The sequence below is a fragment of the Cyrtonyx montezumae genome, unplaced genomic scaffold (assembly GCF_038088225.1).
Source record: "Cyrtonyx montezumae isolate F1298 unplaced genomic scaffold, pur_monq_1.0 scaffold_3, whole genome shotgun sequence".
NCBI lineage: Eukaryota > Metazoa > Chordata > Aves > Galliformes > Odontophoridae > Cyrtonyx > Cyrtonyx montezumae.
This window is the reverse complement of record NW_027072034.1, coordinates 123,982,806-124,006,990: the sequence shown is the minus strand read 5'-3', so window position 1 is coordinate 124,006,990 and position 24,185 is coordinate 123,982,806. Positions and strand designations below refer to the sequence as shown.

Sequence of the window (24,185 nt, the reverse complement as noted above, 5' to 3'; positions counted from 1 at the left end):
CACAAAGCTGTTAGAATTGATGTGATAGGCATGGAGTCTGTAAGAGCTGCTTCTTTGGTGGAGGGTGGACCTCTTCAGCCTGTGCTTGGCACTGTTTTTGACCAGTGCCTGTCCATTACTGTTGTGTATAGCAAATCAGATGTACTTTATCACCTAAGTTGTTTCTTTTGTGGTGTCAGAATTCAATTTTAGGAAAAGAATTTTCAACTACTTCCTTTCTCTTCAAATATCTGTATTTTTCACATAATAGTGCATTTTATAAATGTTATAGATAGACTGTAAAAATAAAAGTCTACATCTGCATTTATAAACCATTAAATGTCTAATTAAAATAATTTGACCTTTCACCATTTTTCCTGCCACTTAAGAATGCCAAGCCTTACTTCATTTGGAACAAGTGATAGAAATGTGCTTAAAACAAACAAAACCATTCATCCATTTTCTTGAACAGCATGTAGCAGAGTCTCTAGGGATGCAGTTTAATTTTACTAGAAGCTTTCTAGGTTCTGCATTAAGTAGATGTATATTTATGCAAATCTGTTTCCTAGTCTGTAAGGTCAGTTGCATGGCTAAATTACGACTCTATTCTCACTCCTTGCAAATTGTTGAGAAGCTCTTCTCTGTGCCACCTAATGGTAAAAGTAAATAAGTAGGGTATTTTTGTGGAAAAAAAAGGTCAGTGTGTCATAACTTGCTTCCCTTGACAAACTGATTAGTGTGCCTAGATTAAAGTCCTCACCTTATCCATGCTTTTGGACTCTTGTGAAATCTGTAATACAAATTAATTTGTTTGGCCAACTGAAATGATACCAGCTAGCCTGCAGCAGTTACATTATTGACAGACAGCAGCAGTCAGTAGGAAAATTAGGCTTTTAAACCTGCTGGATCATGATATCTTTCCAGTCATGCCAGGAGACACGTGCCTGGTTTTATTATCTGCAGTGGAGTCAGGGTTACTTGTATGCCTTCCTATTGGTTTCTAGGGTCTTTAGATGTCAAAACTCTTCTAGCAGGGGTAGTTTTACCATTCTGTCAGTATTTATAACGGGTGTTGATTTGGGTGATTTATTGTATGTTCAACACAAGCTCATAATAAACATCAAATTTGGGTTGATTTCTGTAGATAAATTGAAACTTGTTTTTGTGCTTCTCATTTGACTGTTCAGCAAAGAAGTGTTTTCAACAAAAAAGATGTTTTAAGTGGCTCATATTTCTTTAGCAATAAAAGGAATAATGAGAGGCTTCTTTCTAAAGAAGTAATATACAGATTTCTGTAGCAGTATTTACTGAAGTCCTTTGTTGAGATAGGCCATGGAATTGGCCATAACCAGTGAAGACAGCTGAAGCTGAAGAAATAAATTGGTTGATACCCCTTTATCTTTTATCAAATTATGAAATGGAAGAGATATTAGTTGTTAATTTTCACCTTTTTGTTATCAGCTCTAGGCAGGATATGTTAGAAAACTGCATGTTGCTGGCTTTCTAGGTTTGGGACAGGTTGGAACCAGTCATCTCAGTAAGGTACTACTTTTACACTGTATGATGCTTTGAATGGTATAGTGAAGGAGACCTAAAAGAAATATGTTAACAATCACACTCTTATTCTAGAATAATCCTTGATCATTTGGAGGATAAAAAAATAAAAAAGGAGAGAGAGAATGTCCATCCTGGAAGTAAAATGATATAAAGCAGCAATGTGGATTAGTAACACCTGAATGTGTATATATCATAGGTAAATTGTTTCAGGTTAATCAAAGTGGATTTGTCCTGTTCTTGTTATTTATCCTATTTGTATTATGCTGTACAAGAAAATAACAATTTTCTTTTAGTAGTAAAATAGTTTGTTGGGATTTTTTATTTATTTTTTTTATTTTGAGACCTAGATTACAGGTGGAAGTAGAAGTCCCTTTTCAGTAGTCAAGGGAGAGTTGTGGAGTTTTTTTTTTGTTTCTTTTTTTAAGTATTTTGTCTTATGAGTGGACAGATTGGGCAGATGAGGACAGGATTTCACAAGAACACAGTTTATAATTGGAATTAAAGTAAATGATAAACATAATCTGTTAATAGATCACCGAATAGATTTTAGGTGTAGTTTGTTGATTATGCAGCATATCTTTAGGTTTGTCTGCGGAAGTCTACATGTAAAGTTCCCGATGGTCATGATGCTTCAGATTATTCTTTCTGTCTGATCACTTGAAATACATTACTATTGCATCCTAATTGCTTTTTGGCAGTCCAAGTTGTTTACTGGACCAATATCCCTGATTTGTTTTTTTTATTTTTTTGCTTTTTAAGCAAGTCAGCCATCCATCCCTGTGAATGCAAGGAAAATAGTAAACTGCCCAGATGATTAGATGCATAGTCAAAGACTTCTTTAAAGCTCCCTCAATCTTTTTATCTAGGCAGTTCCTAGGTGTCTCATGGCCCTCTAGTGGAAGGGATGCTCAGCTGGACCACAAGACAACTTCAGGATTTACTTGGGAGATGAACTCCCAGAGAGAATTGCTTGTCCACAGGTAATCTTTATGGTCTGGAAATATAAAGTGATATTAAGAAAACAAACAAAAGGAAAACCCACCATGTCTTGAGTTTTCCAGATAATAGCAATTCGAGATGATATGCCAATAAATTTTGTGATGAAGCAGGCGCCATAGTTGATTTCAGGCATTTCTGCTGAGAGTCACGATCCCTCAGCCTGTTTCTTAATCATCTGTCGAAAGGATATTCTTTTCTTACTGATTCTGGTAGTTGAAACTTTTGGAGAAAGTTCCTGCAAGATCCTGTTAGTCAGCAAAACACTTCACCTCATAATCTGTAGCGTATGCTATTTGCCCTTCTTTTAGAGATTTGGAGGGAGTTTTCAAAGGCAAAGGTGACAGTTAAGTCTGTCTGTGGCATATAGATAGCTATCTGTCTTTTTTGTTTTTGACACCTCTTCTGTCTATAGTAATGATTGCCCTTTGTGGGTAATTTCAGTTTCTGGTACCTGTCTCACTTTTTTTTTAGGAGGGGGCCAAGCGATGGAGGATTCAGCCATTTTTCAAGCCTCCATGTGTGCTTTGTTTAGGAGGGGATTTAACTCCAGTAGAAGAGAGGAGGAGTCAAATGCAAAACTGAAGCTGGAGGTACCTGCAGTTGGTTGTCTCTTGCCTCCTCTGTAATTTTAGACCCAGTCAGTAGCTTTTTCATTTAGCTCTCTTCCTGAAAGTTCAAAAAGCAGTGATATCAAATCAGTCTGTTAGGCAACTTTGGCCCTGTATATCTCTCTCTTTTTGCTTTGTCTGTCAGTTCTCTTAATGTAGGGAATTTGAAAGCATGGACTGTTGCTGGCTCTGCACCCAAAGTGTGTAAGGCACGAGTCAAGCATCAAAGCTCAGAGTTGTGGAATGAGTTGTACATGAGCAATCAATTAATTTTCTTATTTTCTTCCTTGATTTTTATTAACTAGACAAAATTAGAGCATTAAACTTTTGGGGAAAAAATCCTTATTTTAAAAATTCTATGGTATTATTATTATAACTCAAGTCAGGCTTTAGACTGGGAGAGTTTCCATGATCCAGTGGGTCACAAGTTGAATTTCTTTGCTGGATTTCTGCTGCCTGTCAATAGCTAAGGGGGAAGCACAGTCTCTCTTTTACAGACTGGTGGACTGTGTATAGAATAAGGAAACAGACATGTTATACCAAAGGCAACAATTACTACAATGTCAAAACATACGTACTGGCAGGATTGTACACTTAATATTCTCTTGGACCACTTGTATAGTTATGAGTTTGAAAAAGATCAAAAGGAATGGTGAACGAATGATGATTGGTGTCAAGTAAGCTGTAAAGTAAAAAGTAAATAAAAAATATTTTAATGCCAGAATCCTGTTTCAAAAGTACTCCGAATGCATTTTATTTTTAAATCAGATTTTTTCCCACTCTTATGCTCTTGGCAGGGAGAATCACCACTTGATCTAGCAAAACAGAGGAAAAACGTTTGGATGATCAATCACCTACAGGAAGCAAGGCAGGCTAAGGGATATGACAGTCCATCTTTTCTGAGAAAACTAAAAGCTGATAAGGTGAGAAGTAGTACAGCACTTACGTGTTACTGCTGACTTTGGTGGGAAGGGGGAGTCACGTTTGTTTAGGGTAAGCAATTCAGTAATGTATATTCCCCACCTCTTAGTTTGAGGAAACATTGTCTTTTTGTACTAAAAGTAATTGAAAAAGGAAAACAAAACGCCAAAGCAAATAACAGCAACAACAAACTGCAACCCACCATAAGCCTCCACTGTAACCTTTAGCTTTTGTGCTGCTTAAACATTAAGTACCAAGTAGTTGTACAGTTGAGGCATATCCAAGATGATATGATTCTCACGTAAATGATTCTCACGTAACTAAGGGAAAAAAGAGTTTTAGACACCTAGAACTCTGATCTCCTCACTGTTATATAGTATTTTGTGTTTGATGACTAAAGCAGTCAGTGTTGGCAGTCCTAACAGTTCTGCTCAGGTTAGCATCCAATAATGTGGAGAGGATAATATGAGAAATGGGGGTATAAAGCCTGAAGAACTGTCTGCTTATGGACTGAGAACTTGTGTACTGTTAATGTTTTCTCATCAGTGAGAATATTATACTGAACTATGGCCCAGTGTTGCCATAGTTTGTAATTGCTTCTTGATTTAAGTAGACATTGCATCTTGATTGCAGCACTGGCTACAGCCTCTGCTGTAATTGTATGGCCAAATAATAATGCAGCAAGTATTGCCCTTAAGTGATTTGTGCATTGCATTGTCTGTGCATGGAAACTGTAACTGTGCTTTCAGTATCCAGAAAAAGCTGAAAGTTCCTTAAACAGGAACTGTACCTACATAATATGAGATACAATGAAAGACAGGACTCTTTTTATAGTCTTCAGTTTGGCTCTCTGTTTCTTACAACACTTCAGTCTACCTGAGATTATCTGAGCTATAGTCTGTAGTATAGCACTGCATTTCATTGCTTTTAATAAATAACTTCTGTTGCCTTTATTCTGGACTAATAGAAAAATCACCTTTTAAGGATTTTTCTAAAATTGTTAATTTGATACAGATTATAGGAAATTTCTTTTTGCATATACACTACAGATACATAAATATAAGTTGATAAATACCTTGATACAAGTTTTTGTGACTGTCCTTTTTATCATAGAATATTATTATATAATCTGTTCCTAAAAGTAGAATTACTTACAGGTGTTTGTTTCCATATAGGAATTCCGTCAGAAGGTGATGCTGGGAACTCCTTTCCTAGTTATTTGGCTCGTTGGGTTCATAGCAGACCTAGACATTGATTCTTGGCTCATTAAAGGGCTGATGTACGGTGGTGTTTGGGCTATGGTGCAGTTTCTTTCAAAGTAAGTGTTTCATCAGGACACTGCATGCATACAAGATTTATGTGTTGGATAGATAATCTTAAATTTGTTTTTCATGTGGTTATTAGACATGCTGCTTTATTTACTTATTTTTATTATTATTCCTTGGAAAGATCTTGTGTAACTTTGCTCCGTTGTCTTGCAGATACCTTTGTAATTCAACCAAGGTAATTCCACTGAGCTTATAGGAGCTATCAGCAAAATAGAAATTCAGTCATTCTCCAGTGGAGGGTGCTGAATGTCTGTCTGACAAAGAGTTACCAGTGCAAACTATATACAAAACAGTCAAGGGAAAAGCTACAGGGACAGAAAAAAGACCTGTGCAAGTATACTGTCAAAACCCTGTTTTCGTGCAAAGAGACTGAAGGAAACAACTGCTTTTTAGTACTGTTCATCTGTTAATTGATCATAGAGAGCATTAAATGTGTTTGTGGTTACTTAAATGGCTGTAGGTGTACATAAATGTACTCTAGCGGATTTTCAGGATCTTTAGACTACTTAATCTGTGCTTTGCTTTTTCTTTGTCATATGTGACGTGTGTAGAAGAACCTGCTATATAATTATACTTACAAGCGATCTCCAAGTGGTTCTAACCACTTGCTCCTTCCTTCCTTCTGTGTAGAGGAAAAGAAAATTATTTCTGCTCCGTAAAACAAGTTTGTGGTATCTAATTGATCTCAGAGCATGTGGGAAGGGTGGTCATCAGACTTTCGTCTCTGAAAGATCTTTAAGAAAATCTGATCAGTCTTTCTGTTGTCTGAGGTTGTTCAATCCACTGTTCAATCCTCCTCCTACTGCTAGATCACTTGGTAATGCAAATCCTCAAGCACACTTCTGCAGGCAGGGATGACATTTCAGTTTCTCAAGATGCGTGTTTTCATCTTTTTTTCTTCTTTTTGATCTACTCAGTACCTGCTCAGAATTAACATTATTTCTCTTATCCTTTGTGTAATGTTCAGTTATGCATGATTTTCAGAGCGTTACTGTGATTTGAGTGAAACTTGTTACTATTCTAGTAATATATCCTTTGCCTTTTGCATTTTAGCTAATCTACTTAGCTCTGTTTTCTTCCCGACTCCATTCACACACAAGAAGTATATAGGAATCATTGAAAGAATAGTTAGTGCATTGTAACTGCTGTGTATCCAAATTTATATTCCCTTATTATTTACCACCTTAACTCATCATCTTAACCTTACAGGATTTTCTCAAAAGATTTAAAGAGCTTTTATTAGAGAAGTGAGAACTATTAAGAAGGAATACAGGAGTAAAATGGAAACTATTCTGTTCCTGTTAGAGGAGAGTTACTACCAGGAACTAAAGGAGTAAAATGGAAGCTATTCAGCACACACATAACCATGGCAGCTCTGAGGCACCATCAGGACAAAAAGCCAGAAGATTCAGTGTAAGGATGTTTAAGCAGATAGTGGAAGTTTTATTTCAAGGGGTTTAGCAGTTTAGAGGATGACTTTTCATGTATTTAGCAACTCTTCCTTGAAGAGTTACCTAGTCACTAACATGGTTTGTCCCAACTAGATTCAAATTTTGTGCAGAATATTCTTTAAAATGCAGAGTATGAGAAGATAGAAAGAATTCTGATGGCTTAATCTTTGTTTTCATTAATGCATTAGCACTCCATCTTGGAACTTGGCAAATTGTTATGGAAAATAGCTTTTTTTCCTCTGGTTTTCTATTGGAAACCATTACAGAAGTACAAGATTGAAGAATCAGAAAAATTTCAAGTATGTCAGCTGATAACACCAAATCTCTTAAACCTTCTTGAAGTAATTTTAACATCTAATTTCCATTGTACTGGTTTCATAAATATTTTTGGTGTTGAAGTCTCGCATATAAAGGCAGTTTGCAGCCACTATCCGTGCTGTAGGCTAGGAATCTCACAGATATTTACCTGCTCAGTGTAGCTTTAGATAAGTATCTAAGCATTTCATGTTTCTTGTCCAGTTCTTGATTGCTGTGGTGCTATTGGCTTATGAAGCATTATACTCAGGGAGCCATGGTACCTTCTAAAATAGCAACAGGAAAGACTTGGGTTTTACAATACTATGAACAACTTCAAAAAAACTGAAGACTTATTTTTTTTCCTGTTGAGAGGGCTGAACATTTTGATTTTAATGTATGTAACAAAGATATTAGTTTTAAATCAGGTAAGGAAATGTGAGCTTATATTAAAGTGGGGATGAGTCATAAGAAGTGGAGACTTTTTAATGGATTTTTCTTAAATAAACTAATAAAATCTTATTTTCTGTAAAATACATATTTCTGTTATGGCTGATATCTTGCCCAGGATGCTTGGGTCATGTTCACCTCATTTGTCTGGCATTGACGTTTACTTAAAAATGAATGTACAAATTATTTAATATCTTTTAGTCATGACTGTTCATCTGGATGGGTTGAAAAATGAAACTTCATATGAACTTTGAATGTGAAAATGAGAAGAAGGTTGTTGGGGTTTTTTTGTGGCATACTTTGCAATATCCTATATAGTACATATTTGAGGAGGAATTGCATTTTCAGAAGCAGTAGTTCAGGATTTGCATTTTATAAGTTCAGACTTACTTATGACATTGTTTCTGCTTTGTAGGTCATTCTTTGATCACTCCATGCACAGTGCATTGCCTCTTGGAATATACTTGGCAACAAAATTCTGGATGTATGTGACGTGGTTCTTCTGGTTTTGGAATGATATCCTTTTCTGTGCACATTAATATTTTCTTTATGTAAGTAGTATGAGGCAATACCAAGAGTTGTCCTACATGGAAGAGTAAGTACGCTACTTAAAATTTTGAAAGGCTGTCTCTATTAAAAATTGTTTTCCATCTTTATGGTAGTTATTTTTTTGCTTTAAAAATATGTCATTATTGCTGTGCTTCAGAAAGTAGATTTTCCTCAAAAGTGCCTTACAGCAGTCTGCAAAATCTCCTGTGCTTTACCAATTTCTTATGTGGGGAAATGTAAGCATGTCTGTGAGATATGTTATGGCTGTGAGTTGATGAATTTCAACTTAACAAAGAACAGTAAGCACTTTGATTGTATTCTAGTGGAGTTAATTTTGTAGCTACTTCTTAAAGATATTACAAATTTTGTTTCATACAGACTGTAGATAAATTTAGTTTAACTATATTTTCAGTCTTTGAGGATGGATGCATTAGCAACACCAGATTATGGACACTCAAAAAGATGGGCATATTCAGTTTTTAACTGTCTGCCTAGATATGAACTTAGGTATTCATTGGGGTAGAAATAGTTTCAGAGTGCAACGAAAAATGACAGTTAACCCCCTAAAGAAATATATTGAAAATTTTAAACAACTTTCTTTTGTATTTTAATTACAATAAGTTAAAAATTGAACATACATTTAATTTTTTTAATGTTTAATGTTTACAGATAGTTGAATAGTTTAATATTTATGATGGATATGGGTCATAAACAGTGCAGTTTCAGGTGTTTGGACAGTGCTCTCAGACTCAGGGTTTGATTTTTGTGGGGTCCTTTGTGCAATTAGAAGTTGCACTTGGTGATCCCAGTGGATCTCTTCTAACTAGGCATATTCTGTCATTCTGTCTTTCCCTGGAAAGAGTATTTCTTTTTCAGAGGAATTACACCATGAAACAAGATAGTAGCAGTGAAGTCTTTTCATTATCTTCTTAATATGTTCTTCGATCTCAGCTTGTGGTTTTAATTTAAGAGATATCTGGGAGTCTGTTTACATGCTGCCTTTGGCTACAGTGTTTGTAAAGATGCTGCTGTGAATAACAACTTTCTTAATATAATACCATGAGTTTCATGGGACTTAAGGAGACTACTATTTCTTTTTCTTTTTTTTTTTTTTAAGAAATTCTAGTTTTTAAGTACGAAAAAGTCCTGTATGCATTGACATCCCCGTTTCTTGTAACAGTCATTTAGAAATGCTGATCCTACTCCTCTCTCGTTTGTTTCTTTTTCCTCAATTAAACTTAATAGGAAGTGCAGAGCAAGGAAAGCAAGCATAGTATGGATAACAAAGAACATTTTAAAAAACAGTGGTTAAAAATGGCACTATAATTTTTCATGTCTGACAGAATGGAGTAGATTGTCCAAATTCACCATGTCTTTAGAGTGAAGTTGCTTTTCTGTTATTTTTCGGTAAGAAAACATGCCTGACTTCTGGCAAGTAGTGAAATGAAACTTTCTCAGGCGTGTTTAACAACGGCACCATCTCATTTCTGATCTCCCCATACTTTATAGAGTTTGTTTATGAACTCATGGTTGAGTAGCAAATGCTGAGATAGCACAAGAAAGCTTTTCAAGGTAACATAACATCATCTTGAACCGTATTTAAGTATGTGCTTAATTTTCAGTCTGAGTACTTTACTGGATTAGAATTGCTTCACAGCTGACATGGCATGGTGATGGCCTCTATCTTGATGTGAAAAGCTGTGTCCTAAGGTTAGCAAATTATAAGATGTTTTTCCTGGAGTGTATAGTTCTTTCATATTCCAATGAAAATTGATGAACTTCATATGTACCAGCTTGCTCTGATTTTTATTTCTGATAGCCATCCTGATTAATCTGACTTTGTTTGTCATTGGGTAACATCTGTCGTTCACTAGAAGGTAGTAAGCATAGATAATTAACTAATATGAAAGCGTGACTTGAGAACATCAATAAAATACTATACTCTGTAATTTATGTCTCAAAACCATTGCAAAACCTTTTTTAGACACAAAAGTAGTCTGAAAGTGTCAGTTTCTACTGATGGCGTTCATTAGAGCTGACACAATTCTTTGTGACAAGCAGCTTTGGGGACAGTACTTGGGGCCATCTTCCTTTAATTGATGATTTTAAATTGGAATTCTTTGTAATAAGATTCCAAATCCATTCTTCTTCTGGAAAATTGCCCCATAGCTGTATTGGAGCGGGAAGAAAAAAAAAGAAATTGCACGCCTCGTCTATTTTTATAGCACGAGGCACAGTGCTGTGGTTGGAGAAAAGGTTCTTGTATTTTTACAGCTTTATGTGATTACTTACGGCAGACCAGAGCACTACTTTATACTCTGTAATGTTCATCTGATGATGAAACCTGTCCTAGTCATTTTCATGAATTCTGACAATATTTTGCTTGGTAAAAATGTTTCTAACTTTAAACAGTCAAGTAATGCCTTACTGGAATTTCAGATGTAGTATCACAAGTAATATAAAATGTCTTGATTGCTGCAAGCATTGCTTCCGTGTTCAAGTATCTGTTAAGAATTTCCTTTTCTTGAAGACAGATTTGTTGAAAGAGTCTGAAACATCAGGTAGTTTGCTGGTTTTAATCCTATGAGGCACAAAAGGGCAGTAGCAGCAGCGTATCATAAGGAACATACAAAACCAGACCAGCAGTGTATTTCCTTGAATTTAAGGATTTTCTCATGGAAAATAAGGTCGTGTATAAATTACAAGACAATGATGTGTTGTTTAAAAGACCAATCTTGAAAGTAAATTTGAACATTTTATATTAATCTAATGCACTTGATTTTGTGCATGCTTCCATTTGATGGAGTTTTTGTATTTTCTGAGATTAATCTGTTAAAATAGAATAGCATACTTTTATAGGAGTTCAGAAATTCCTGACCTGTCCATTACACTTCCCTTCTGCTCTTTTGCCTGTCATGAAGGATAGCTGTCCTGCTCTCTTCGTTTATCTTCCTCTGCAGAGCAGGTTTAAATAATAGTAATAAAAAAATCCTATACACCGAATCACTGTGTTTTAATTTGCTTTTATTTTAAAGAGGAAGAGTGCATTTGAAATTACAAATAATAAATCTGTTGAGTATTTCATTCTTTCCTTTGGCATTGTATAGGTAGAACATTCTCTTGTGTCCTGTAGAAATTCAGAGCACACATATTGAGTTCCTTTGTCAGTTGTTCATTCAATATTTCAGTTACAGCTGAAAAAATAGAGCATGTTGTGTTAGAGGTTCTTTTGCTGCTCTGTATTTTGTTTTTTTTTAAGATGTCAGGGGTTGCTGTGACTCAAAATAATCACAGGATAATGTTATAATGTTTTTTTTGTTTGTTTTTTGTTTTTGCTAATGTCTCTGTTTGATGCAACTTTGAGTATGTAATTTTCTTTCATTATGCTCTTTTGATACGGTGTACCACTTGCAGTGCTGAGGTAATGAGATACAAGGCAAATAATTGAAAATTGCTAAAAAATTATTATTTACTAATACCTTATTGGTTATCCTTATGACTAATGTGCTTCATGTATTAACGGTTTTTAAGTGAAGAAAAAAACATTTTTTCAATTAGAGGTAGTTATTAAAACTAGTTCTAAGAGAATGCATGGTTATGTTCATGCTTTTACAAAGCTGTTACAGTAGCATACTCAGGAGGCACTGAGGCACTGGCACAGGTTGACTAGAGAAGCTGTGGGTGCCCCATTCCTGGAGGTGTTCAGGGTGAGGTTGGATGGGGCCCTGGGCAGCCTCAGCTGGTGGGTGGCAGCCCTGTCCACAGCAGGGAGCTGTAACTGGTTGGTCTGTAAGGTCCCTTCCAAGCTGAGCTGTTCTTTGATATTTTAAAATTAGTAACAAGTTAATTGGTACAGTTAAACAGTTGGAAAACAAAACAAAACAAAAAAAAAACAAACACATAATGTCAAAATTTAAAGGTTTCCACCAAGAAAGCACAACAACAACAAGAAAAGAGTTACCTAGAGAAAGAAAGAGGCAGTGACTTTGTTTCTAAAGGAGTCTAAACAGGGGAAAAAATATCATCTGCAGTTTTGGCTGTCCATAACTTCCATTTCTGAAGTACAGATCTGTGGGATGCAAGTGACTCAATCCCTTTTTGGAAGATAAGGGATTTCTCTTTATAAATGGAGGATGGAGGAGGTGGAGAGGCCTTGAAGATCTTTAAATGGTAAAAATGGTTATCTTCTAATAAATATCTAGCCATATGAACCCTCTTGTATACCTGTAGGCTTGGATCTGAATGTACACTATTACGAATTGGCAGATTCATTAGTTTGTGTTGATCTGACATTTTATGCTAGCTGCAAATCTTTAGGAAAAAATAATTGATTATTGGTGTTGTAGTTAGTAAAAGGGAGCATCTTGGTATGTAACATCAACTCTGGCTTGGTTTCAGTCTGGTGTACAATGTGTAACTGTGATACTAGGAACTGGCATTTGTTTGGGCCATTCTAAGTAGGCTGCAGGTCAGGATAAAAAATTAGCTGATCGCATATTAGCGTAACTCATGGGGTTTGGGATGGAATGGGATTGCTGGTTTTGTTTTGATTCTCTCTGACGAGGCAGTCTTTAGGTTCTAAGTGGTTTCCTGGAATGATTTTCAGCCTGTTGTTCTTGGTCTTAAAATTAAAGCACATCACTGGAAACTGAAGGTAGAAAGCATTTTGTGGTTGTTTCTGCTTTGTTTGTCACAGTGAGAACTGGGGAAACCTTGTAAAAGGTAGATTAGTAATGGTAAATGTTCTGTTGTGCTTTTTGTAGCCATTAATTTTGTAATGGGGTTTTCTTTGAACAGTTGCAAGCGAGGGTGTTAGGGCAAAGTGAGTCACTGTCTCTGGAGAGCCAATTCCCTGCTGGGTAGTTAATGCAAAGTTACAAAGATTTTCTTATTTATTGAGAATTTTGAGAGATGCTTGTGATACAAGTTGTTAAGATCTCTTTGGAAGTAAACATCAGAGGAGAATTTGTAATTAAAAAAAAATTATATGGCACTGATTATCTGACTTAAGGGTCTTAATGCTGAAGATTAGAAGTGGTTTTACTTTCTGTTGAGAGGTCCCTTCTAAACCCCTATGATTCTGTATGTTGCTGAATGACTGAAGGTAGGTGAAGTGAACCTCGTACTCAGAGTTGTTTGTCTATACCAGATGCTAGAAATGTTCTGGAAAGTACAATTCTTAATTTCCTTTCTCCTTCAGGCTAACTGGTTTTCATCCCTTCTCCCCAGTTTTGTTTAAAATTTATGAGAAATATCTTGAGTTTATTTGAAGGTACTGGTTTTATTTGAGTCTTCACCATTTATGTAGCTATTGCTTGTATGTAAATTGCCTTTCTCATGTGATCTCCCAGCATCTTTTATCTGTGGTATTTATCTGCCACAGTTTAGATCTGTCAGTATTACACAAATCACCATGGTAAAAGGCAAAATGTGTGGGCAGCTTCTTAGGCTCTCCCATTATTTTATGGAGTAAAAAAGTAGAAAGGGCAGGTGTAGCAAAACTCTGCATTCTGAATTTCCTGTGGCTTGCATCCATAGACATCCTATGTTATACAAATTTTGATCAGTTAAAAATATATATATTAAAAAACTTTAATGTTATAAAACCTTGTATCCATTATACCGTTATCCATTGTACTGGATAGAAAATAAATTGTCTTTTCTCTTGTCTTCTTTAAAAGTCTAGACATGATGTATAGTAATCAGGAATGGTCCATAAATTTTTCTTAGTTGTACCTTTGTTGTTTGTCACAGATGTCTAGTTAAGGTATTTTAATGCAAAGTTTTCACTGTAGCAGCAAATAAAGCTCAATGACAATGTAAGTATTATATAGAAAATTTAATTTCTCTAAAGCTATAAAAATAAGTTGAACCAGCTTAGTTTCGGCAGCAAGTAAATTTGAAGAAAAAGAGGAAGAAAGTAGATTGTACATAATTGAAGTCAGAGCTTTTCATCTGTAACGTATCAAATAGAACTTGATTTAGGTTATAGTATAGCTGGTTGAGTTTTTTCCCTATTACAAACTTGCTGGAAACAGCTTGCTAGAGAAAAAATGAGTCTTTAATAAGTTAATACGAACATTCTACTTTTCACATACATTACTATGATTTTAATTTAATTTGCCAATATTTTTGCTGAAAATTTACAGCCACTTCTTTCCCGAAAAAGAACATGAAAACAAAAAGGGTTTTTATTATTTTTTAATACACTTACATTACTGATTAGACTTTGGTGAGTAGAAAAAGAGAAATATCACCTGTTTCTAGTAGGGGTCAAAAGGGAAACCCTGTGAACCGCTGAGTAGTCAACCTCACCTCTGTGCCTGGGAAGATCATGGAGGTACTCTAGGACCAGGTTGGATGGGGCCTTGGGCAGCCTGGTCTAAATGGTCTTTAAGGTCCATTCCAACACAAACCATTATTTGATTCTATGATTTCATAAGTACAGAAGAGGTCTTACTTGCATTTAGTGATGTTTCAGGGTTATTCCATGCTGCCAGAGCGTTGTAGAAGGATTTGAGAGGCTTACTGTTAATTCTTCAGAACTTCTAATTTTATTTTCTCAGTTAGTATTTGTTTATATCTGTGCCACATAGACTTATTTACAAATGGGTTTTGTAATATTTTTCTTAATGCTTTTTAATGTCTTTCTTAATCTGTTTTTCCAAGAATACAAACAAAATAGAATATATTGATAGATATACAGTGGAATGCATTTGAAAATCTATTCTAGCTTCAAAATCCAATTTCTGTCAAAGCTTGCAGAAATGATTTTATTCTGTTGCTTTTAAAGCCTTACATGCCAGTTCTATGCAAGTTGCCACATTGTATTTTTAGCTTTATAATCCTAGTTGTTTTTTTTTTTTTTTAACACAAACACTTCTGTATTAAGCTACAATTACAGAAGTCTTGATGATTACCAAAGTAGAGAGTAATATTCATCCAGGAAATAATATAGTCTGTGCAGTGATTTGTGACAGAGTAGCAGATGTCCTTTTTACTCAGAGCTTTGTCAAGTATGGCATCACATTGCATTTCTGAATAAGAGGTGGCAGGTATCTTTACTTATTGGTCAAGTCCCTTATAGAGTCATTGAACAGAATAAACACTCTTTACTTTTTCAGTTTTAGGGTAGAGGCATATCTGAAGTATTTGTTTTTCTAACATCATTGCTAAGAAATGTTCTATTTCTGTGAAGAAATGTCAAATGTTCTAAGACTATGTATGTTATGGAGAGAATCATTCAACACAGGAAACGTATTTTAAACCTAATGGTTATTTTCTGTCTTAATGTGGAAAACTGATTTTATAAACACTTCAGGGATCTCTGAGTTTTGTGTTTTTGTAAGTATTAGATGTATTAGTATGTTAAAATAACTTTCATTGGTGTGAAATATAGGTATTCCTCATAACAGGATGGGGTTTCAAACAGTACTTTTCTTGGAGATAACTGATGGTTGTGACATGATTTGTGATGGCAGTGCAGCATTGTTCTGTTGAGCACAGTCCCTTAAAAGGCTGGAAACAGGCGTTCTGTCATCTAACTGGAATTCCAAGCCAATGAAAACTTACTAGTCAAATGATGATTTTATAAATAGAAATGTTTATTGTGAAAACAGGAAATACTTTTGAGAACATAAATTTAATGGAATTTATTTAAAGAGGAAATTACAAAAATTGAACTGTCATTCATTTCTAGAGAATTCAGTATTTTAGAGATACAGAGAGCATTTTATAAACGTGAGTCTGAAATTCTGAGCAAGAGGAAATGTTGACTACAAAAAGGAAGTTCTTAAATCAACATTGAGTTTTGTTATTTCATATGAGGGCATTTATGAAAGACTCATCGTAATTTCATTTCAGAATTATTAGTGGGTGTTTTCAAGAGGAAGTTTGGTTTTAAACTTTGAATTCCTTGACTTCAAACACATCTCAATTTTTTCTTTATCCATCTTCCATTCCTTGCTAATAGTGTTGCACTTTTCTACAATTTTGGAAAATCCTGGAAATCTGATCCAGGAATCATCAAAGCCACAGAAGAACAAAAGAAAAAGGTAAAGCTGTGAGCGTGCGAGACTTGTTCTTCAGCTGCCTTCTGCCAGTCAGTAAGAATAGCTTGCTGTTTAGTGCATGACATTTCAATAAAATTGTATAGAAAAGGGTCTAAAATGTTGGAAATTTCCTTTTGCTTGTCTCCCAGGTTTCTCTCTTCTATTCAGAATGAGCATTCAAGCCTTAACTGGTCCAAAGTTTTGTTTAGGTTGTTCTCAATAAGAAAAAAATTAAAATATTCAATTTAGGTTTTCAATAGAAAACATTTAAAATATAGTTGAATGGAAAGGTAACAGTTTAGAATTCTACCTCAGTGTGAGAAGTGGCTCTTCATGGGTTAAGTGTTGCTAGTTTGATGCTATAAAAACTTGACAGACTTTAAAGCACCTCTTGTTTTTCTTATGTTTGTATTTGAAGAGAAAAATGTATCACAGCCTCTAAAAGATGGTTTTGAGGTTACTTGAATGTTTTTTTTTCTGGTATATTATTACTGAGTTTTGTTGGTCAGCATTCAGATTTTCTGTGCAAATTTACCAAAGTAAAATCCAGTTTAAATTCTCTTTCAACCAGGCCAAATTAAATAAGTCCACAGTTGCCTATTGGTTCAGATTTAGCAAATTGCACAGACATGCAGTTTGTTTTATGCACATGTACCAGTACTTATATGTGGGTACAAAAGCCTTGTTGAACTGTATAGGAATGGTAAAAGACAACTTCCTCATTAGATGTGTATCATTGTGAATGTTATGGATTTCTTATATTGCATGAACCCAATTTTAGACTGCTACCAGTCGAATAGACCTCTGTAGGACATTCCTTATCTGTGTGCATTGTAGTATTTTCTCATGTTTTCGTAAATTGTCTTCAAGTGTATTTACACTGAGTTTGCCTTTAGCTTTTGAACAGGTAACCAAAAAATTATTTTAATTCCAGGATTAATTTATAGTCTAATTTATTGTCCAGATTAAGGATGTTTGGAAATGTTCCAGTAAGCAGCATTTTTGGATGTTTATTTTTTGGATGATATATCATGTCATCTTTTTATCTAGCATTTCTATATTACAAAATAACCTGAGTTCTTCTTAAATAAATCAGTTTCACAATCAGATATTAATAATGTGAAAGCGTGGATGATAGACCCGGGGCGCACAAAGCACAAAAGTCTGTTTGTAACTTGTGCCCTCCTGGATCCCCTTGTGTTGTAAATTGTATGGAAAGCTAGATTTGCTAGGGCTTTACATGCACCCTTTTCAACTCAGTTCTCACGAGTTTTAGGATGTTGCTTGTGGCTATAATACTGAACTCCAGTGTTGAGCATTGCATGTAAATTCCTTTGTGTATCTTCTCATTAGTGCGTAGTGTAGTGCAGACTCCCACTGAAATCAGAGGAACTGCTTGTGGTTGTGCATTGCGAGTGTCTGGAGTGCTGGTTTGATGGAGCTGAATACTGCACCAAAAGCAATTGGAAGTGCAACGAGCAAAGCGAAGAAAGAGTCCAACTTTCAGAGCTTAGTTATTAGGTGTTAGAAAATTGTGAGACTGTTCCTCGTTCACCTTAGATCAGCAGAAGCGTCAAGACACTGATTACCACTGGACTGTTGGCTGAGGCTTCTACCATCTAATTTGATGCAAAGAATCCCATAAATGTTTCCTGACTAAGTATAGTATTGTGTAGAAAACTTTTACACCTTCAGTCAAGTTAGTGCTCATCATCTAATTAGGGAAGTGATGCTTTTATTGCTGTGATAATACTTGTAAGAACCATATTACTGCTCCTCCAGTGGGAAGCTGTGTTGATGCATAAGCTATATGTGGCTTAAAAGGGAGCAATGGATTGATCTGTTTAATGTAAGGAAATTTATGCTGAGTGAATTCCTTCTGGATCAGGGAAGGCTATTTTGGCAGATGTTTTCAGGTTATTTTCCATCTGTGGCAAGTATAATTTAAAGTCTTACATTGAGACAGATTTCAACTGCTGAATTTTGGAATTTGTTGGAAACCGTATAACAGAGTTACAGGTTTCTTCTGTTCCATCACTGAAGTAGATATTGAGGAAGTGCACAAAATAAGAAGTTAGCATTTAGCATGAGGGAATGCTTTAGCTGATACCTCTCCGTGTTCTTCGCTTAAGCCGTGAGTGTAACATCTGTAGGAGAAGGTTTGGTTTGCATTCTTTTCTTGCTAGGAACTTGAACATCAAAGGAAAGAAGTGAAGACAGATGAAAAGTTTTTGATGGGATACCTCTAGAAATGGTCTTTTTTAGACTGGCTGATCATGCTTGCTTCCTGGAACATCTTCATTGTGTTCCTGTTTAGAAATTTAGAAATCAGGCTTTGATTAACATTGGATTTAACAGAGCATGTTTACAGTCAGTTTCCACTGACAAGTTTTAACTTGCTTCTATATATATAGAGAGAGTACCTGAAATTTTATGGAGCTCACAGCCTTTGAGTCAGACATGTTAACAGTTCTTGTCAACATTTGTTTGTATGTTAAATTCTGTTTCCTCCTATTTTTTTTTTCTGCAGACAATAGTAGAACTTGCAGAGACAGGAAGTCTGGACCTTAGTATATTCTGCAGTACCTGCTTGGTAATGTATATAGATTTCTTTATTTTCTGTGCCAAAACTAGGTGATCCTATAGTGAACACACTCTTGCCCTTACTTAATTCCATATAAAGGACAGAATTTATTTGCAATCTTTAATTCATGCAGTATTAAAAAAAATAATCAATTTACACAACAAGCCTTATGCAACAATAAGGAAGAAAAGTATTCATGGTAAATTAATGTTCCTTTTTTAAAAAATCTAACTTCTTAATGATCAGGGCAGTCAGTATTACACTTTAATGCTCTACAAAGAACACGAATGATGTTATATTCTTAAAATCAGATCTGGAACATGATGTACAAATGTGGCAACTTAAAATTGTGTGTGTGTATGTGTAGATCTCAAAATAGTTAATATCAGGTCTTTTTTCTTTGTTGCTGTTTTATATCTCTTTCAAAACACATCCTTTAAAAATATTGTTAAAATAATCAGGAGTTCCAGTTGCTGAATAGCATTCCTGTCTTTAGAAAATAAGCAGAACAGTTTAGGGCTTCATTATGAGTACTACTGACAGAATCATGGAACTGAAACTCATTCTGTACTTCCATTGCTTAAAAGCTGAAATGAAACTGATTGCTAGACAAAGCTCAAGAGCTGGAGGGGATAGGAACTTTGGGGGGTAAAAAATATCCTTTACAACCTTAGTTTTATATATAATATATATATAGTCTATGTGTGTTTGCATTAAATAACATATAGATTAATAGCTAAGACTGCATTAAAAATTGAAGTCACCTGAGTAGTTAAAATAAGCTATTTTACATGATTTTTTTTGCTGTTCTAAACAAGTGTTAATAACCATTACAGATACGGAAGCCAGTGAGGTCTAAACACTGTGGTGTATGCAATCGATGTATAGCAAAGTTTGATCACCACTGTCCGTGGGTGGGTAACTGTGTAGGTAAGTGATCTGCTGCAATACGATGCCTTTGTAATAGATTAAGAAGGTAAAAGCTTCTGGAATTGATCCTGTCTTGTGTGGGTTTTTTCTTGTTCTTCTTTCATGATGACAATGAGCTGGTAGAAAAACTGTAGGAGACTATTGGTAAAAGGAAGATAATTTTTAATATAGGTGCTGATTTTTCATTCCACATGTGATTCTCTGCATTAGTCTTCCCTGTAGTGTCTGTTACATACCCAGTATTTGTAATAACTTAAGTTCTAGTAATGTAAAAAGTCAGTTAAGATTAATCTTTCTGCAGTAAGAACATCTACTGTTTATCCATTTGCATAACATAAAATTTTTCATCTTTACTAATACTTCTCCAATGGGAAAGTGTGCACACTCAAAAATGCAGTTACACTAGTTCGATACAGAATGGCCTACTACTGTGGGACTCTTCTTTTTTTTACACCCTCACACCTTCCACCCTCCAACTCCCAGAATAAATTCATTTTTTCTCCATAGTGGTGATACAAAGAACTTGCACAGAACAGGAATAAAGTCTGTAAATGCTGCATTTTCCTGTCTTTCTTCTTGAAAAACTTATTTGAAAGCCATTATTATGCAGGGGCTTCATAGCTAGAAGATGAATACAATTGCTTCATTTACTTATTTTTTTAGACACGAGTAGAGGTAACTTTAATCTTCAAGAGGAATTAGGACCTGGATTCATTGACAAGAAGCTTCATAGTAGGCCTTTCAAGTATTAATAATAATAGATAGTCACTGTAGTGTGACTGTTGTTGGGGAATGGGACAGTGCTGAGATTTGAATTGCTAACAAAGCGTCACTAAAATCTCACGGAGATGGACTTGGGTTGTTCCATTCTATTTTCCATTTCCTACTGTTGTCGCTGTATGAGTTACTTTTGATTTATATTTTAGGTGCTCTGCAGTGAAGAATTAAGAAATCTTGAATGAACAGCAACAAAAAGGCTGAGTGGGCCCAAGCTCAGATATTGGAGGCAGTGTTGATGGCAGTTTGATACTTGTTTCGTGAGAGTGCTGAGAAGTACTTCTCAGTGGGACAGAGAGATCCAGAGTTTTAACCAGTAATTAGAAAAGCATAAAAATTGGATGGGGAAGGAAGAAAGAGACCTAGTTTGTGTGTGATAAGAGAAGTATGTGAGTAGCAGAATTTGGTTAGGTAGAGATAATGTAGTGGACTTGTTTTTTTCTTTTTTAAAGCAGTGGTGATGATTTGTGTTTCTTTTTTCCCCAGAAACAGTAGAGATGAAAAAACAGAGCCCTCTTTGTCTTGAGCAAATCAGGATAACTGTTGATAAAAGTAAACATTAGGAAACTTGAAAGTATGCTGGGGGAAATAAAATAAAAAATAGAAAAAGAGAAGTCACACCATGGGAACAGTTCTGAACTGAAGGGAATGATGGTCTAATGACCTTATATGGCTTTTTTGCCTCCAGTTCATAGATGGTGACTATGAACACAGGATTACAAAACAGAATCCATTCTTAAAACTGCATTCATGGCATGTTTCCTGAAAAGGGAAACATGAATTATGCCTCTATGGAGAGGTTAAATTTGGAAATGTTTCATATAGTCTTCAAATGTGTTAAAAGGACAAGAATGTTACTAAAGATAGAATTGAGGAAAGTGTGTGTAGAGGCACTCTAAAAATGAATTCTTTTGGGTTTATTTGCCATGCAAATAGGTGAAAAGAAAGACAGGCTTCATTAAAAAAAAAAAAAAGTTTGTCAATTAGGGCTTATTTATAATACAAACAAAACTATATAAAAGGAATTAGCTGCTGTTCTTAGCACATTGTCGTAACCACAGAGTCACTTACTGCTCTCTGTTAGTCCAAGCTGAACCTGTAGAATATGGTGCATTTCACTCAGTCTGCAAAGGAAAGGTGGATTCTCCACATTTCCAAAGTCTTTTAATAGTGACCAAGGGTGTCCATGTCTAGACATTTTTTCACCAAATAACGGGCTCTCCAGTTAAGCAGAATTTGGTTCAGTATCGTTAGAGATAGTACAGAAAGGAGCATTTCATTAAGTACCTATCAGATGGACCTCTTGGTCAGATCATAAAGCTTCCTGGTTTTCAATTTGTTTTCATGAAACCTAACAGTACCAAAAGTGGAAATAATACCCTAGGGACACTCGCAACACTCTTCCTCATATACTCTTAGCTGATTGAAGGCAATGTTGCAACGTATTTTACATCCAGAGGAGCTTGTCTGATTTTCAGGGAAATGTCTTGTGCTCACTCGAGCTTGTGTTTATGTATGTTTTTCTTCATCTCTTTTTTATGTAGTCATTCAGTTTGCTTGCAAAAAGCAGTTGATTATTTTCTGCCTCCGGAGGATGCTCTTGATTTAGCAGGCAAAACATTTGATATAATGAAGAAGTAAATGCTGTACTCATAGATGATGACAGCCAAATCTTTGTAGTACATTACAATCTCTTTGGGTTTAGCTTTCAGCCTAGAGCTGTTGGAAGGTTAAAACTGTGGACATATTTTATAGATGGAAGGTTGAGTCCTTCAGATTTAAGGCCCGCTTGTGTAAGAGACATCTGCATAGCTGAAGTCGTGTTTAAAATAGAGCATTCTTTTAAAAGCTGATTTTTCTTGTTTTTTAACTTCAGTCAAAATGTTGTACTTTGGTTTTGTGTGTTATCCTGCCCAGGTCATTAGGCCTTGTCTGTTTTTATCTGACTTCTGTTACATGTTTTAGTTAGGCTTAAACACCCTCAATGAAGCTAAGCTTTGAGTTAATTTGTTATTGTTGGAGATTATATTTTTCATATTTGTATTTATTTTAAGAACTCTGCAGTCTGACAGATCTTTTTCTACTGCCATTCTTAACAAAACACTACATATTGATGTGCAATTCCTCGTTGTTCTGGGTTCTGTAAAGCTGTTAACAACGTTGTTCTAAATATTGTCTATTAATAATTGTATTAACTCGTGGAAGAGGTTACCTGTAATGGAAGCTAAGCTTCCTTGTGTGTTCTGTTTCTTCTGAAAGCGGAGTAATTTAATCTGTTGTTCTTGTGCAACTTTAGGAGCGGGGAATCATCGCTATTTTATGGGATACTTGTTCTTCCTGCTGTTTATGATCTGCTGGATGATTTATGGATGTATCTCTTGTGAGTAAATGTGTGGGGTTTGTTTGTTTTGCTTTGTTTTTAATTACTTATAAATACTTTATCTCCTGGTATGGATTTTTTACAGGGTTTTGTGTTATCAGAGTTTTTGATATTCTTTATCCTGGAACTGATCTGCGTGTTAATCATTTCCCATGGTAATTTAAGTTAAAAGATGTTTTTCTTGTCCTATTTTTTTTTCTGTCTTCCTCACAACTATGTGTGTGCATATGTCATATATTCACTGACTTGGAAAAGGAAGCCAGACCAAGTAAAACTCTTCTGGTACATATAGCTGTTTACATATTTCATGTATCATGTTCTAATGCGAGCTTTATGTTGATGTATAGTAAACATACCTTAAATCTTCTATATGGTGTTTGTTACTTTCTTTTTTCCCTAGACTGGGGTTTCCACTGTGAGACAAGTTATGCAAAGGATGGATTTTGGACCTATATTACACAGATTGCTACCTGTTCTCCTTGGATGTTTTGGATGTTTCTAAACAGTGTTTTTCACTTCATGTGGGTGGCTGTGTTACTCATGTGTCAGATGTATCAGGTATGGAAGAGCATTTCATTTGGGAGTGCGTAGGCATATGAAATAGTTGTTGTTTAAATGTTCATTATGCAAGACCGAGTGCAGTCTCTGAGTTGCAGCTGAAGGAGGTAGGCATTTGTCTCTGCATAATAGAAGGCATCATTCACTTCTCATTCATTTGTGCTTTTTCTTTTTGCAAGAGGTTAAAATACTTACCTCCCACTTTCCATTCTCAGAATGACAGAAAGGCAAAACAGACCAGAGAAAGGCAATAAAGACTAATAAAAGCCTAGAGGATAAAATCTGTGGGTAGAAGGAGGAATAATGCAGTATGTCATTAGCTGGGTGGTAACTTCAAATGGGACGCAATAATTTCTTAAACTGCTTCAGGGCGATTCATCATCACATGACTTTACTGTAATCTGACCAAGCCCTATTTTTTCTGTATCCTTTTTAATGAAAGACAAGTCGTGCTGGAAGCCTTTCAATGTTACTTGTCGTTAATGAGCAGCCAGACATTGATATCATCTGTCCACAGATCCTGGAAATAAAAATCATGCTCTAAGACTTGGGTGCAACTTAGGAAATTTGAGTTTTCTCCTCCTTCCTCTAGAATGCTTATAAACATTATGTGCCAATTTCAGAATCTTGTGTATGCACCAGACATCTTTGTTGGTCAAGACAAATGAGCAAAGATAACTGCATACATTTCGTGTCACCCGACTTCCATAGCAAGATGAACATGTAACTTGGCAGAGAATTTTCAGTCGTATTTGTCATGACCCACTGT

The 24,185-nt window shown here is 35.4% G+C and overlaps 1 protein-coding gene across 1 annotated transcript in view; it reads left to right on the top strand.

Annotated features, from left to right (window-relative positions):
* Positions 1-24,185, top strand: part of ZDHHC17 (zinc finger DHHC-type palmitoyltransferase 17) — a 61,945-nt gene that overhangs the window by 33,170 nt on the left and 4,590 nt on the right. The window contains exons 8-15 of the mRNA XM_065743267.1: positions 3,941-4,066; positions 5,240-5,382; positions 8,003-8,105; positions 16,068-16,190; positions 18,718-18,780; positions 19,608-19,701; positions 22,775-22,858; positions 23,259-23,416. Of these exons, the coding sequence (XP_065599339.1) occupies positions 3,941-4,066; positions 5,240-5,382; positions 8,003-8,105; positions 16,068-16,190; positions 18,718-18,780; positions 19,608-19,701; positions 22,775-22,858; positions 23,259-23,416 (894 nt within the window). The remainder of the gene's footprint in view (positions 1-3,940; positions 4,067-5,239; positions 5,383-8,002; positions 8,106-16,067; positions 16,191-18,717; positions 18,781-19,607; positions 19,702-22,774; positions 22,859-23,258; positions 23,417-24,185) is intronic.